This window comes from Vipera berus, assembly GCF_964194415.1.
Source record: "Vipera berus genome assembly, chromosome: 3".
Taxonomy (NCBI): Eukaryota; Metazoa; Chordata; class Lepidosauria; order Squamata; family Viperidae; genus Vipera; species Vipera berus.
Window position 1 is genome coordinate 95,800,362 of NC_138204.1, and position 17,694 is coordinate 95,818,055.

The 17,694-nt window shown below is 33.6% G+C and overlaps 1 protein-coding gene across 1 annotated transcript in view; it reads left to right on the forward strand.

Moving 5' to 3' along the window:
• The window catches only part of DENND1B (DENN domain containing 1B), a 219,192-nt gene that overhangs the window by 167,469 nt on the left and 34,029 nt on the right, over positions 1-17,694 (forward strand). The window contains exons 14-17 of the mRNA XM_081323441.1: positions 1,383-1,484; positions 7,505-7,589; positions 10,798-10,838; positions 11,332-11,400. Of these exons, the coding sequence (XP_081179567.1) occupies positions 1,383-1,484; positions 7,505-7,589; positions 10,798-10,838; positions 11,332-11,400 (297 nt within the window). The remainder of the gene's footprint in view (positions 1-1,382; positions 1,485-7,504; positions 7,590-10,797; positions 10,839-11,331; positions 11,401-17,694) is intronic.

Consider the following 17,694-nt stretch of genomic DNA (forward strand, 5'->3'; position numbering starts at 1 on the left):
CACCAGAGCCTGAGGTAGTTCTTACTCCATTTTTGAAGTTTCAGGGTTCATATAAACATTATAGGTATAAATACTCCTGTCTTTCATTTCAGTTTCAGAAAGTTTCATTCAATTCTTTTCATAAAGAATCCCAGCAAATCATTTGTATTCTAGCAATATATATCAGTTATTAACGGTCCATAATTAATACAGATTTACTGCAGAAGGTGATACATAAGACCCTAAAGTATTCTGAATTACCCTTCTTGACCTTTAATAGTTGGGATTGAAAGAATATTATTTTTAATACATAAAAATAAATAGGAGGACCCAGCTTTTAATTCTAAGAGAAGTGTCAGTGCAAATTTTCTCATGCTAGTCTTATTGAAACTGAATTGAGGATTGTTATAAACTTGTTTCAAGTTGACTAGTGCAAGAGTATTCTGATTGTTTTTATTCAATTTATTATAGCAGTGGTAGTAATTTAAAATTGGGAGGGGGCTTCAAATACATAATTTAATATTTGTGGTGTCAGAAAATCATTTTGAACAACCCTTTAAGTTTTGTTTCTATTCTTATTGCGGTATGGTTTCTTTCTGGCAAATTTAAATATTTTTAACCCATGAATGATACAAAGTTTTGCTTAACTTTATGACTTAAAAATAAATAAACCATAACTGGATTCTTTTGAAAGTATTTACTATAGTACTATTTATAGAAAATATTTGGGGAATATTCAACATTTCTGAATAATCAAATTAGCTAAATGTGAATGCATCCAGCAGAGAATTAAACAGACATGAGGATTTTATGGAAAATCCATAGCTAATTTGCATAATCAAAGGATGTGAATAATCCATTCTGGATTATTGGGCACACTATATTTTACTACAGAATCACAAGAAAAAAGGCTTACTAGAGACCCAGTGGGTCAGATAGGGCAATTCTTGTGCTGTGAAAATGTGTGTTTATTTTATATTAGTTTTTCCATATTTCTGATATATTCCCCAAACCATAACAAGATATTTCACTTGCAGAAAAGATGAATTTTTAATTAAAGTAACAGAATTTTTTTTTTTAATAATTAAAATGGATGCTAATTATTTCAAATCTGTTTTGTGCCCATGATTAGCTATTATTGACTTTGTTTTTATTTTAGGCATGTTGGATAATGATTTTAAAAACTTAGGTTTTACAAAATAATTCATTTTGGGCATTTGGTAATATTCTGTCTGTGCATCATAGGAAATTATTTCTAGTATGAAAAATAAGTTAAATTCACCAGGTTTAACAATATTGATTGCAAGTACTGCTACATGCAAACTAATTAGTATACTGTAAAGAAATGTTAAATAGAACTGTTTATAAAAATGTATATTTCTTATTTTTTTTTTCAAATTTAGGGAGAGCCTATCATTTTCTGTGAGGAAAGCTTCATCAAGCATCGTTACAGTTCTACTAAACATTTTCTGGAAACTGCAGTGAATCTCCAACTTTTTAAACAGGTATTTCTGAGATTGTTGATCTAATACCATTCTAATGCATGTAGCATATGAATATTCAGGGACATAAAAATTGATACAACATTATCAATAGCAGTTTCTGAATTTTGATTTGACTAAGGAAGGATTTTTATGATCTGAGGAGAAAACAGAGTATAGCTAAGATAAATTCTTGTACATTTTTCTTATAGGTTCTTTCTAGTGACAACTCTTTGAGGTAATAAAAAATAAACCTACTTCAATTAAAAAGTCTTGGGTTTCTTTCAGTATATTAAAATTGTATTTCTATTTGGAATCATCCTTATCCTCCTGTGAGCATCCAAAATCTGTCTTGGCAGATTTTCCAGTCTTCTAGAAGTGATGTGGCAAGCGTATAGGAAACTATTAATAAATGGTTCGGGTAAAGGTAAAATTCAACCAATCATAATTTTAAGTCCTTATTCAGTGAATAGCTCTTTTTATATAAAAAGTTTTGGATACATACATAGATTTAAACCTGTTTATCACTAGTAAAACTGAGCACAAGAAGTCTAATTTTCATGTTTGCTAGTCTCCAATCCTCTGATAAACTGCTCCCTTCAGGACTAGGAAATTTGGGTATGGTGCAAACATATGTGGAGAACAGAAGTTAGGAGTCTTCTCCTAGTCCCTTGATGTTCATACTTGTAGTCATGTATGATATAATTATTTTGCCATTATTTAAGAGGCTTTCCTATGCATGAGCACATCGCTGTCAGGGTAATATAATAATATAATAAATATAATATTATAATAATATAATATAATATAATATAATATAATATAATATAATATAATATAATATAATATAATATAATATAATATAATATAATATAATATAATTAATATAATTAATATAATATAATATATATATATATAATATATAATATAATATAATATAATATAATATAATATAATAATATAATATAATATAATATAATATAATAATATAATAATATAATATAATATAGTATAATATAATATAATATAATATAATATAATATAATATAATATAATATAATATAATATAATATAATATAATATAATATAATATAATATAATATACATACAGCATTTTATCTCATAGAGTTGACTTTGACTTTGTTTAAAAATGGAAATCAGTTTAGTAGGACCATACCATTCAGGTGTATTTCCAATTTTTTTCCCAGATGTTACAGCTAAATCTTAATTTGACATTAATTGCCCAGAGGGTCATGTGTTTGAAATTATGCATGTCTCTTCTTTCCCATTGCATGGAAGGGAAAGTTAGAAGCTTTTTTAGTGCTCTGTATCATATTGAGCAGAATTTCTATTTGTTCAGACACTCCAGAATCGGGTCATGTCTTATGATCATGGGTGATTTTCAAACATTTTTTAAAAACTAACCTGTGTCTAGTTCAGACGTAATGAGGAACTTCTGTTCTTTAGAAGTGGGTGCTTTCTTATCTCTTCCTTGTAGTTGTAGCAGAGGAGAGGAAAGGGTGAAAGTGCAGTGTTTTAGAACTGTTTTGTCTGATGAATCTCAAAAGCTAGAACTCAAATTGTGTATCTGGAATTGGGAAGAAATTCTTAGTTTTGGACTGTCTTGATATAAACAAGATTTAGAAAGACTACTTCAATAGTAGGTTTTTGCTGCTATTGATTGATGCTAGAAGATTAATTTTTCTGCTGGCCTGTTGGAAACCATTGTTGGATGAAGAGAACAAAATGATACAAATAGGAACAGTCCTAAAAGCTTATTCTAAGCATTGGATAAACACTGCAGTCCAAATTTCAGCACAAAATAGAAAACATTTCCTCTGATTAAAAAAGCTAGAACCTTAGGTGGTGGTGGGGGACCATGTTTAACTAATCTTCTGGCTCTCTTTGAAGATATAGTACAAAACAGATAAGTGAAATTCACAGGATGGTAGGTAACTTTCATTAAAAAAAAGTTTTTGTTCCTGGAATTTAATGGTTTATGTAGAGATTTATGGCAGCAGAAGTGAAAAGTGCAGTTTCTAATTGGAAAGAATAGAAATAGTGTTATTCTGGAATAGGGAAAGAAACACGTGCCCCTTTAGTATTTTATATAATTCCTCCTCTTTGTGTTGCACATTCAGCTGCCTCTGATCCAAAGACCTGTTTGTAATTAAGCACCTTTCAAGGTTACTTGAGTCATAAGAGATTTGAATTTAAAGTGTTGCTTTAGGTTCAGTGGCAAGTACTGTTTTTTAAATAGAAAAGAAATCTTGTGAACAGTTCAAAGAGAGAGACAGATGGATGGATAGTATATGTGAATCAGCAGCAGGGCAGAAATTTGCATTATTGTAATTTTGAAACACTGTTGTTTTGGAAAGTGAAATCTTAGTAATCATACAAATGGGAAGCAAAAGCAGTGTGTAAAAACTATGCACTACATATTACATAATAGATTTCTAACCTTTTTAACATACACACAGCATCCGTGATGTCCACTTAGACCGTGTTATCATTTAGTTGAATATAAAAGGACATAAATAGAATTGGGTATGGAGTATTGTATACAAATACCTATTTCACTAGTTTCAGCCATTTTTGAATGACTTGCCATATATAATTTCTCTAGAGCCCTGAACATCTATACCAGGGGTAGGCAACCTCGGCTCTTTTATGACTCAGGAACTTCAACTCCCAGAATTCCTGAGTCAGCTGACTCAGGAATTCTGGGAGTTGAAGTCCCTGGGTCATAGAAGAGCGGAGGTTGCCTACCCCTGGTTTATACTAATAATAGCTATTTTGGTTAAGTATGGAACTAAGATGATCAATCTCCTTCACTTATATTGCATTAATAAGGAATATATAATTTAGAAACCTAAGAAAAAGGTTAACTATTTAAACTTTGCAAAAATGTGTGTTACTGAAGTTGTTGATGGTATAATATTTGTGTGTCTAAATCTAAGAACAGAATACACTTTTTTCTTGAAAGAGAAAACTTCTTTATTTGATTTGAAATAGAAAACATGATGTATATATGAAAAATGGATGAAATCCTTACCTGGTATATACTGTTAAAAGCAGAACACTGACCATGTTTTTGCACCTCTATGCAATTTTTATAAGCCCCTGTGATACTGAAATTCCCAAAGCAGCTCCAGTCTGATCAAAACTAAAATATGACCTGATTTGACACATAAATTTATTTTATTATTAATAACTCTTTTATTCTTTAGGCAGTGCTCTGAATTGCTAATAGGACACATTTGTGTTTGGTATACAACACCCAATAAATAGGTATAATGTTTAAGCAGAGTTGTATAAGGTGAGGAAAATAATAGACGGATGTGGCAAGATTGTTGTTCATTTAGTTTGTCATTTTTCTTGGCGAAATCTGACAAATCCACCGAACACAATTAATGATGCAGCTATTAATTTTTTGTGAACTCACAATTTGTATTAACATTTTGTGAGTATAAGATTAGACCCAAAACAAATATCTCCTTTCACTTCATGCTTAACACTCTGTTATCTTACGCTCATAAATCATGTGCTTGGTATGAGAGCAAGGAATGATTTCTTAACTCTCCCTGGATAGATAATGCTTTGTGGCTCAAAGAATGTTTTCTGCACAGTGGTAGTTAAAGGTGCTTTATCTCATTCTTGCTGTGAAATAATCCAGTGATCCCTTACTGCGGTCTGACCATGAACCAATCCATTTGGAAAAAGGCCAGGTTAAGGCTGAGGGGTGGGTGAAGGGAGAAGAATGTTAGCTAAGAAGAAGAGGAAATAATCAGTGATAGCATGTCCTTCACTGCTACTGCTGCCTTTATCTAGTCCTCTTAAAAATGTATTCATGGAATAGTTTGTTTCATGTCATCAGTCTATCCATTGACAAGCATCAGATTGTCACTGACAGGCCTGTTTGGATAATCTGTGATAGCATATGACAGTCAGCCAAATAATTAATTTGTATTGGCTCCTGTGTACCATTTCAGTTAACAGTGATTTGGTATTCATGTTGAAAAATGCAATCAGTCAAATAATTTCTTTGTTTATCTCATATTTTGGCTACCTAATCTTGGGGAAAAAGTATTAATCCTAAAAATGTCAGTATTTTAGAGGGTTGAAAAAGTTTTTTTTTAGGTTTATGAAAATTTAATGCAAATTGAGAGTTTTTACAATACATTGTTATTTCATTTTGATTGCCAATAATTGAAACATGGCAGTTTTAACAAGGTTTCATGATTCTTTTCAGCTTATCTATAGGTTCAAAATTCTCTAGAACTCAGAGATGTGAGTGGATGGAGAATTAGAAACTTGCATTTTCTTACATCCATTTTTTGACACTTCCTTTTTTTGGTGAGATTGAAATTGGCAAACTATGACAAATGCTACCTTCTGTTGATTACAATCATTGTTTAAAATTATTAAACATTGGTTTTAATTTTACAGTGAAGAATAAAAAAGAATTTTATTGTGAGAGGAAAGACATGCATGTAGAGCTTTTATTCTAGTCCTCTCATTTAGTAAACATTTACTTTTTCAGTACATATAAATAGATAAGACTTCATAAACATTTTATAAAAATAAAGCTATAAAAAGTGGGTGCCTGTAATCCAGCACTATGTGTAGAAGAAGTTAGTCTTCTGACTAATGAACTTTGTGGAGTATAGAGGAGATTAAAAATAAATAAATAAACAATCTCCCCAGTTCCTTCTGTTTTGGGATTGGTTGTATCCATTGTACTAGCCCTTTATGCTCACAAAGTTCTAAATATCTCTTATCAGGCCAAGAAAGCTGGCATCTACTAGTATAAATTTCCAGTCAGTGAACTATACAGAATTTATGAACTGGATTTATATCAGTGTAATTAGAGATTTTCCTAAAAAAAGCATTTGAATGGAAAATTAATTTCTGTAGAATATGATTGGTACAAATGATAAACATTAATTTCTTTGCATGTTTTATACAGTATTTGTGCATTTCCTCCACTTTTGCATTCCATACATGTGTGGAATTCTTGTAACAAATAAGGAGATAAAGTTTTTGCTTTGTGAAAAGCACGATGTGGGTGAAAGAAGTTATTTTTTATTTCTTTTCAAGTAATTTTAATCTGATATCCTTTCATTGATAGTAGTTTGTTAACACTTAAGGAAGTTTCAAGCACAATTTGTTGTTATAATTACAAACACTGCTTTGAATCTAAGCTTTAAGAGAGATTGTATAAATTGGTATATAAGCATAGTATGAAAGCTAAGAGTTGTTTAAAGGAAGTACGTTTCTTTCTAATCAATATTAAATAGCTAGAATTGTATGCTATTTGGAGAGATTCAAACAGTGAATTTAGAATAATTCAGTGGTTTAACGGAAAAAATAGAGGTTTTAGACATTGGTTTCAAGCTGATAAATTTGAATTTCTTTAGTATGATTTGCTCTCATCAAATATGCTTAGAATGTAAGTGTATCAAAAATGGCACCATATAGTTGCTTTTTCCTTGTTTAAGATTACCATACTGCTCATATATAACCTGTAGGTGGACATTTTTTTTCTTAACATACGTTAATATTTTAAAATGTGTCCCACATTTTTAAATGAATACACATATAGGAGTTAAAGCAAATTAGATACCAGTTTGAAGAGTATCATGCCTTTAAAATATGAAGATAATAAATGTTACATTCCAATGTGAGATTAATTAAGATGCAATTAATGTCAAAAATATTTTGCTACAGAACCATTCTGCTATATTGTCATGGGGTTGTGATTCTCCCCCCCACCAACTTATTTTGTGAATTCTGGTTCAAAAACTACCACAAGTATTGACTTAAGTTTCAAATCATCCTTCCCCCTTCCCAAATTCAGCTTTAAACAGCTATGAAGAATAAAAGAAATAGTGAAGGTTGGATGGGCAAGTGATTACGTGATGAAATGGAAGTAGCTGTGACCTCTCTAAATTTCTAGTACTTTATAGTGCGGCTAATAAAATTACATTTTATACAGTTTTCTTAACAAAGTTATTACAGCTTTGATACACACTTTATTGCAGTTTATTGAAGGTCGACTTGCAAAGCTAAATGCAGGAAAAGGATTCTCTGATATTTTTGAAGAAGAAATCTCATCAGGAAGTGGAGGTAGATATATATATATATACTTTTGTACTTCTTGACCAAAGATAGGTTTTGATTAGGGCAGCTAATGAATCCCATGAAATGGTGACATTATTCAAATTTGCACTATTTGAAGTGATAATTCTATAGAAAATATGGTAATTGGTTTCAGCTCACAGGAAATAGACAGTGAAAATTGTTATATATTTTATATATGAAATATTACAATAAAAGATAAAAAGAATATACTTGTAATTTAAATTTATAGTTGACAAAGTCACAGATTAGTTATAGAAAGCAACATTTTTAAAAAAATTCTACCAGAGATTTAAGCATACGAACATCTCATCCTAATTTTAATGTTGCTATGACCACTTTCATATATTGTAATTCAGTTACATCAAATTTTCACTCTAGTGTAATAACAACCCTCTTTTTTAAATTTGCCCTCTTTTCTTCTGACAGAACCTTCCTTTTCTCCATTTTGCACACATGAAGATGATTAGCAGCATCTAAAATCCCAACGCAACTGCATATGTAATAGATTGAATTATGCTTGAACTAGCCTTGCATTAACTGAATTTTGGGTCATATTAAACATGACCTGGTATCAGTTTATAATTCTCTCACTAAATCAAATATCGCATTATTCAAACTTACACTAATCACAATCTATCTGTTCTTTCATGTCTCCTGCATTAATTGAAATAGAGGAAAATGACAATACATTTTACATTGGTTTTTAGCATTGTGCTGACTGTGGATAGAGTTTTTGATTAAATAACTGAAATAGAAATACCATTCAGGTTCCATGTTATTAAAAATCCAAAATAAAAGATTTCTTAATGGACCTTTTTAGATGTTTTTGTATAGGAGATGAGAAAAATGTATATAAAATATGTATTATATATGCTCTTACTGATATTTTACCAAACAGTTGTTTGTATTTTTATTTCAAATAATTGCAGTTTTCAACATATCAAATATGTCATAGAAGTTAAAGCAACTAATGTGATATTTGAGTAGTTAGAATGAAAAAATAATAATGAATAAAATAAACACTCATTATTCTTATGGATGAGTGGAAATTAGTCTGTGATTGTAATAGTTTTACCTATATGCCTGATGTGAAATTGTTCCTATTAATTAACACCAACTCTCTTAATACCAAAAAGCACAATTGAGGCTTGATTTATAACCCCCTTATTGAATTAAGTGTTTTTTTAAATTTATGTCTCTTTAATTGTACTTCTGTGTGTTCGATATGTATTGCTGTGAAGGTTTCTAACTTCAGCTTCGTAAGATATCATAAACATTTGCATGGCAAATTGATAGAACTGAATATAATGGTTAATTAAAAATGACAGAAGCAGAAAGATTCTTCAGACTTACTTGTTCATCTTCCTTCTCTCAAAATTACATGTTCAGCTTTTATGCAAGTATCTGCAGTATTAAATGAAAATGCTTCAGTAATTGTATATGACAAGCAGTTTTATACAATAATTAAGGCACCAGGCCAGAAACAGAGACCACAAGTACTAACCTCACTTTAGGTATAAAGTCAGCTGGAAGACTTTGGGCTAATAATTTTTCAAGCTTACAAAAAAAGAAACAGCTAAACATTTCCAAAACTCTTACCCAAAAAATAAATAAAAATGCAGGAGCTTGTGAAGATACTTTTGAATACACATCCATCCATACCCATACCCATTATGCTATTCTCCTTTGGAGAAGAAATGTTGGGATTAGGGTACTTTTACAAACACCAGCAAGTGTCATCACCAGGTGATGACCTATAAAGCCCTAAATGGCTTGGGTCCGGGATATCTGAGGGAACACCTGCTGCCGGCATCAAGTTCCCTTCGTCCTGTGCGCTCCCACAGGGAGGGCCTTCTCAGGGTGCCACCGGCAAAGGATTGCCAGCGGGCAACACCCAGGGGGAGGGCCTTCTCTGTGGGTGCGCCTGCCCTTTGGAACCAGTTACCCGTAGAGCTTAGGACTGCCCCTGATTTTCGTTCGTTCCGCCGGGACCTGAAGACCTGGCTCTTTGAGCTTTCCGGCCAGGACTGAGGATTTTTTAATTTTTTTAACTTATTGTAATTGGGTTTTTAATCAGAGATATACGGGTTTTAGATTTTAATCAAGGAAAATTTAATCTATTTTAACTGCTATTAATTTTTGTATTGTAATGTTGTTTTAATTGCCTTGTGAACCGCCCTGGGTCCTACGGGAGAAGGGCGGTATATAAGTTTAATAAATAAATATATAAATTTCATTAGACAATTCCTCCAAAGCCAGAAGGAACGTTAAAATGTTTCAACCTCCAGGACCTGCTAGAATAGCCAACTTTTAATGGCTTTCTTAAAAACCAATCAGGAAGGAGCTTTTTAGATTTCCAGAGGAAATCTGTTCCATAGAAGTGGGTAGTCATTGAGAACAGTCAATTTTATGATCCCTGAAGATGCTAATCCCTGCAGAGAGAGCTCCTCTACCAGGTCTTATTGGAAAGCAGATAGAGTTGCCTGCTCAGATACCAAAGTTTTGACACATGAGAGAATTCCAGCACCCAGACTAGCTTTCAGTGTGGTGTTATATGAGCAAATCAAAATACTTCACTACAAGATGCCTCATTATATTGCTGAGTTTAAGAGGCTTTAGAAGCTGTTATAGAACCCATATCTTATATGAGAAGCCATTGGCTAGGAATTTATAGCAACTATCATTCCTCATGCTATCTTAAAATTAATAATGGTTTTAAAACTAAACCCACATTTACTTGTCCTGCTAAATTTTAAATTTATTTGCACTGCAAAATAAAAAACAGTGCTATTTTTTATGAAATCCATTTCACCTGACCATTATGAATAGTTTATTAGAGTAATAGTATTGAACACACATTGATTTGCTCTTCTGCCCCCTTGCAAAGTTTTGTTAAACTGTAAGACTGTAGAAAGTGTAGTATTATACTATACCCTGATACAATACATATATATTTGTGCGTATGTGTATTTTTCCAGTCCCTAAATAATTCTAAATTTACCATGTTTTTAAACTTCTGTCATAGCAATAGATTTTGTCAGAGAAAATAATATAGTATGAAGTTCTGTGAAGATAAGAACTGTAGAACTCTTATGTTCATTATGAACATGAATTTAATGTACAATGAAGATTATGCATAAAAGTCTAGCAAAAATGGTTCTAACTTTTGTTTCCCTTTAATTTACATTTTTAGGAAATTTAAGAACATACCATCAGTGGATGCATACTGTGAAGGTATGACAACATGTCAGGAGACTGGAATATATCTTGCAATGCAAAAAGTGTCATCATGTGAATGTAATCTTATTTAGAAATGTGCGGAAAAAATGCTCAGAATTTGTGCAGTATATACAAGTGTATACATGCAGTAATCAGTGCAAATCTCTCATGCAAAACACCTATTTATGTAATCAGAACATTATGAAAGACAATTTCCTGGTGGATTGTGCCCTACAGAAGTACATTACAGTACACTGATAAGTGTGTCAGCCATAGAAATGATGTATTGTAAACTCTGGGAGGTAGTAGACAAAGCTAGACAAAAGGCAGCTGTAGAAATCTTCAAAGTGGCATATTTGGGGTCATGCTAAGGGTTGTAATTTAAGTTAACCAGAAGTGTGGATTTTCCATTAAAAACTAAAGTTGTTATTTAAATTGAGAATCAAACTATGTTCTGCATACATCAGAACCTCTGTGTTTATGAGTGTATATGTATATTGGATTTCAGAAAGGAGGAGCCTTGATCAACACAGCAGTGAACAAAGCTACTCCAGCTGTGAAAACAGCATACCAATATGTAAGAGCCGTTTCTTTTCCTTGTTTCACTTTTGCAGATCTGGGTGTACAGGTAGTCCTGGACTTACAACCACAATTGAGTCCTATATTTCCATTGCTAAGCAAGACAGTTGTTAAGTGCATTTTGCCCCCATTTTACAACCTTTCTTGTCACAGTTGTTAAGTGAATCACTGCTGTTGTTAAGTTGGTAACGAGGTTGTTAGTGAATCTGGCTTCCCCCGTTGACTTTGCTTGTCAGAAGGTCACAAAAGGTGGTCACGTGACCCCTGGCACACTGCAACTGTCATAAATATAGGCCAGTTACCAAGTGTCCAAATTTTGATCATGTGGCCATGATGACACAGCAGTGGTCGTAAGTGTGAAAAATAGTCATGAGTCGCTTTTTTCAGTGCCATTGTAACTTCGAATGGTCTCTAAATGCATGGTTGTAAGTTGGGGACTATCTCTATTCTTTCTTTCAAGGTGCTATAAAATACTTGCTCTATGTTATACTAAACTGTTGTTTGTTTTAACCATAATTTGAACAATTTATAGTGGCCTAGTTTATGCATAACATGAAGTTATAACCATGGTTTACAATCCTCAGTGAAGAGTTCAAATCACTGAAAGCAAAATCAAACACATTAAGTTTAGTGAGAGTCGTGTCAATCTACTCATTATGTCATATACAGTACTTGTTTGCAGAATCACCCATACAGTGACTGAATCTAGAGGTGAAACTCCTTCACTTCTCTAGTTCTTTATACTGAAATTCTCCCCTCTTCTGCCTAGGAATTGTTGCAGTAGTAGTACAATAACAATACAATAGAATATAATACAATAACACTAAAATAATAATACTTTAACAGTTAAAATTATCTCAAAACATCCAGCACTACCATAATTTGTGCCAGTATCAGGTTCTGGTTTAAAGTCTTCACCTTGAAAAGAGCAGCATTTTAAAGGCTTTTTTAAACTTTAAGTCATCTGACTCCTAAGTGGTTCAGGGGGAAATTCACTTCAAAGATGGGTTAGGTTTATACATTCCAAACACCATGGTGATAAAATGAAGGATTTTGCAGTAGCAGTGTTACTGATTTGATCCATGCACATATGAAATTTCCATGAGGGAGACTGGCATATCTATTTTTATTTTCATAATGGACCAAGGTAAAAAAAAATTCTGGGAGGAAAATGTAAGATGCTCTGGAAGTATCTAGGGATCATCCTAGAGGGAGTCAGCAGTTGTACCACAATAGAAGTAACTTCAGTCCTGCCATTTTGGAGGTTTAAAATCCCAGATCCTCTGTTTAAGTTCAATCAAGGCCTTATCTGGGTCAAGACATTATATAACCAGGACATAACAGTCACAATTAGCGAAGTCAAAGTCAGTTAACTTTGTCATGGATCAGGTAAATCTACTTAGTAGAGTAAGGTGAACTAAGATGCTTTCCTGAAAAACACTGAAATTTTAGGTGGGCCTCAGGAGAGTCACAGCCAAACTAACCAAGTTAGGGCATTTGAAGTTGAGCAAGAATTTAGCTCCTAAAAAATTAAATTAAATTAAAAATTAAACTGGATAGCTTCCAAAGTCAAAGCATCCTTAACAAACACACAGCTGGGCATCACAGCTGGGTACCAAGCCCCTTGGATCTATTTAATTTAATTTCTTCAGGGATGTAATTATTGCTTTCATGGCTTACAGATTTTAAGGATCACATTGAATGCAATTTGGGCTCTTATATAGAGCTCAGTTGTTTATTGCAGCAGGTGGAAGTTTGAAAATGGATACCTAGATAGTTGAAGTCCTTTATCTGGTTAACTGGTTTTTTAAATTCTCCATCTGATCAGGAATTTTAAAGTACTTTCTAAAGAAATGTAAAATTTTTAAATAGTTTTTTTTTATTAAAAAGTTTTAACATACAATTTTTCCTTTAAAAATCCTCCCTTCACCCTCCCCCCCTACCTCTCCCCCCTCCCCCCTCCCCCCCCGACTTCCCAGAGCTAAATACAAGGTATATATAAAAAAAACAATCATAAACAACCATATACTAACATCCATAAACTCTAAAATCCATCACTCTCTAGCTTATATAGGATAATATATATATATATTAAATATATATAGAAAAACAAAAATAGAAAAAGAAGAAAAGAAAGAAGACTTATTCAAATGCTACATGAAACTTCTTAACCCTATAAATCCATTTTCTCCATTCCATAATATAACGTTCTTGCGAAAAATCTTAGGCCAAAATCTATGCCATCTCTGCCAGGTCAAAAATCTTTGAAGTCACTCTCCTATAATCGGCAGTTCCTCTTTCTTCCATTACTGAGCTATCAAAAGTCTTGCTGCCGTAATTAAATTTCACATAATTAGTGTCCACAACCGTAACGTCCGTAATTATCCCCAACAAAAAAAAAACAAAAACAAAAAATTTGCGAACAAAACTTTATCCTTTGCTTAAAAATCTTCTACATATTCCACCAAATTTTTATCCAAAAAGCCTTGATCTTTTTACAAGTTCACCATACATGAAAATATGTAACATCTTCATCTCCACATCTCCAACATTTTGGCTGATAGTCCGGATACATACTTGCAAACTTTTTAGGATCTAAATGCCATCTATAAAGCATTTTATAAAAGTTCTCTCTTTACGTTCCTAACCCAAATCTTTTCCCACATGTCCATTGCGATAACTTCCTAGATGTTCGTTGTGGAAACTCCATAGACTTCTACTGGTCTTGCTCTTTTATTATTTTCTTTTTGATCGTTTTAAAGCAGCACGCGTCACCCTCCGCTCTCCAGGATCATCCAAAGAAATTGTAGCTTGATCTCCTCCAGCACCATTCTCCTCTGTCTGTCCATCCTCAGTCTCTTGATGTTCTCCTTCTCCAGATCCCTTTGCAGCTTCCAGAAGTGATAATGAGGTTGCTTTTAAAACGTTATTATAAAAATCTCGCGCCTGCATCACAGTAATCAGACGGTACCTTTTACCTTCATACATCACCATCAACCCAACTGGAATCTCCCATCTGAACCTTATATCTCGTTGCTTGAGCTCTTGCACGAGGAATATAAAATCCTTCCTTCTCCTTAAAATCTTTGGAGGAATTTCTTTTAAAACCAAAACTTCTTGATCAGCAATCACCACTTTAGAATCATAGGCAACTTGTATAACTTCATCTCTAATTTCCCTCTTAGTAAAATAAACCACCACATCTCTAGGCAGCTTTCTCTGTCTTGCAATCCATGAATTCACACGAAACACTTTATCCATGCCTCCCTTAATTTCAAATGCTGGCTGATTCAATACCACTTCCAGAGCCTCAGAAATCAGCTGCTTTAGATCTTCCTTAATATTCTCTTTTAAACCTCTAATTCTAACAGCAAACTGCATCTGGTAATATTGTGCAAGACTCAATTCTCTGTCCATTTTGTCTCTTAAATCTTCATTCTCCAGTACTTTTGCTTCTAATATGGCATTCTTTTGAGTCAAATCTTCCACTTTTTCCTCCAGTTCTTCCACACATTCAGCCACTTTATACACTGAGGACAAAATGTCTACCTTCATCACCCTGAACTTCTGTTCCATCCTCTCTTCCATTCTCTCCTCCAATTTCTCCAATTTCGCCTCCATCTGTGCAAATTTATCACCCATTGATTCCAGAATTACCTGGGCATGTTTTTCAAGAGCATCTTGTAAATCCTTCGATGTCAATACATCAGGAAGATGCAACGCCTGCAATGATGATTGTTGTACCGGAGAAGTTCCAGCACTCCGAAGAGTTTTTGAGGGAGGTTTAGCCGCCATCTTTTTCACTTATGACGCACTTTCACTTTAAGTTTAAAAAGTCCATCAAGCTAGAGAGTAGAATATAATAATCCTCTTCACCTTTTCCTCTTGTACCGCTCTGCCTGCTCCTTTTATTCCATAGTCCTTCCTTCAGGCAGGGGTGGTCGCAGACGCCTGGCTCTGCTCCATGAAGTCCGGAGCAGAGACGCTGACCAGCTGGGAGCCACCCAGGCTACGGGGGAGTTCAATCCTTCAGCCGCCCAAGCTACAAGCTCAGGCGGCCCAGGAGAACTCAACCCCTACCTGGGGCCTCACCCCCTCCTCTTCTCCCGAGGAGGGGGCTTCAAATTCGCCCGAACAGCTGATCGGCGCTGTTTCGGGCGAAAATCACTCAGCTGAGCCGCGGGCAGCCCGGGAAGGCTGTCTCCGGCGCCGCGCAGCCACCGGAAGTCGCAAAATTTTTAAATAGTTTTATTTATCTAAACTAAATAGTTTTATTTAGTTTTAAATAATTAATTAAATTAAAAATAATTAAATAATTAATTTCAAGACATTCTCTAGAGCAGTAGACCACTAAAGGAACTTGGCAACTGCCTAGGCCCACTTAACTTACAGATAAAATAACTACATTATCTACATAAAGAAACAGAGACAGCTCAAATAGCTAGAGTTGTAGAATAAGTTCTAGCTTAGAAAGGGTCACAATAGTACCATTAATATAGAAATTAAACCTACAAGAATACATCCTTTATCTCCTTTAAAAAGTAGGGATAATGTGGATGGGTCATTGTAACTGCCACTAATTTCTGTAATTGTATTTTAATATAACAAAATTATCAGCCTGGATAGTAGTCAATGGGTGTTATAACTAATTTCTTCTAAAATCTCCAATGGGAACAGAATCTCAATCAAAGCAATATAAGGATGCTAAATGGTGTAGAACTGCACATTGATCCATACTGAAATGTCTTGATCTGAAACCTGCCTATTCTGGGGGCAAGATGTTTTTCAGGTTTATTCACTCTAAAAGTTTATAGTAGAGAAATCTAGCATAACAATTGCCAATTATTGGCAAAAGGCTGATTGACTACGTGTTGACAGGATTGTGTCTGTCATCTTCCATATATATGTTTGGGGCCTAGCAAGGTATTCTAAAATACTTAACAAACACTTAACACATATCTCCCTTGCCTCTCAGCTAACAAAGCGAGAAAGAGCCTATGGCCTAGAGGTTAGAACAATTGCGTAATGTGCAATCGACCCAGGTTCGAATCTCAGAAGGGTATGGCTGACTGATGAGAACAAATGAGTTTGAAATGGCCATATTAGTCTCCCTTTAATTCTTTGTTAGCAATCCCCCCAAAAAAAATTACACACACACACACACACACACACACACACACACACACAGGGAGTGACAGAGTTCACCCACCTCAAGGGAACTAATAGTGAGTTGTTAATAGCAGTGAACAAAATAAGCCTATCAGTTAGGATATTATTATTCTCAATAATTTTAAGAGAGCATATCTCTTTACCTTATGGTTTACCAAATAAATTAATTTTTGAATTTATGTTTGTAAAATTGAGGGTGAGTCAGGAGTGGATCAGATAGTAGACCTATTAAAATTACATGAAATGGACCTCTCATTAAATCATGAACATATTTGGTTCCTAGGAAGATTATGTTGTTCACTAAACCTGGATTTAACTGACAAGCAAGAAGACATTAGAACAGAATTATCTTTATTTTGTACTGTTTGTTGAAACCTAGGCTAATTCACTAGTGAGTGACTTGTGTTTTCTCTTTCAAATACTCCTTTTGTACTCTTTGATGAATAAATGTTTCTCGGAAGGAAGAATCATTACAGATTTGAGTATTTTGGTAAATTGAAGTTACCATGCTTTGGCTAAGGCTTAGTTTTTGTCAGACCAAAGTTTGGAATATTGATTTGAGTTTGATGAAAGGGAATTTGATTTGCAGTTAAATGATCCAGTACAGAGTTCATGATTTGCAAGAAACATTTTTAAATTAATAATTTTATTATGCCAATAATGGCTTCAAAGGATTGGCTAGGTATTAGTCATCAAATTGCAGAGCAATGACTAATAATTTAATGGACCACACAAAATGAAGGTATTTGTTGAATGAGGGATCAGTGTGAATTTGTGAACATTAACAAATAACTAAGATTTCTTGTGTATATTGCCTAAAGATGTGCACCAGCAGTTTGATTTCTAAGGTTCACACTATTTACCACACTATTCTGAACTTAAATCAGAGTGTGGTGAACCTGAACATTATTCAGTGAGTTTATCTTGTGAGTACTGTAGTAATATCCAACTTCATCCCTGAGGTTGTTCCAGATGGATATAATCTGGATACTTAACACCAAAGAGCTATCTAATTGGTGAATTTAAACCTTGGTCTCCCTGATGCTATTCTAACATTTTAAACAGTACATCACACTACAACCAGTTTCCTTAATATATGAAAATTTAGTGTTGGGAAGATGCT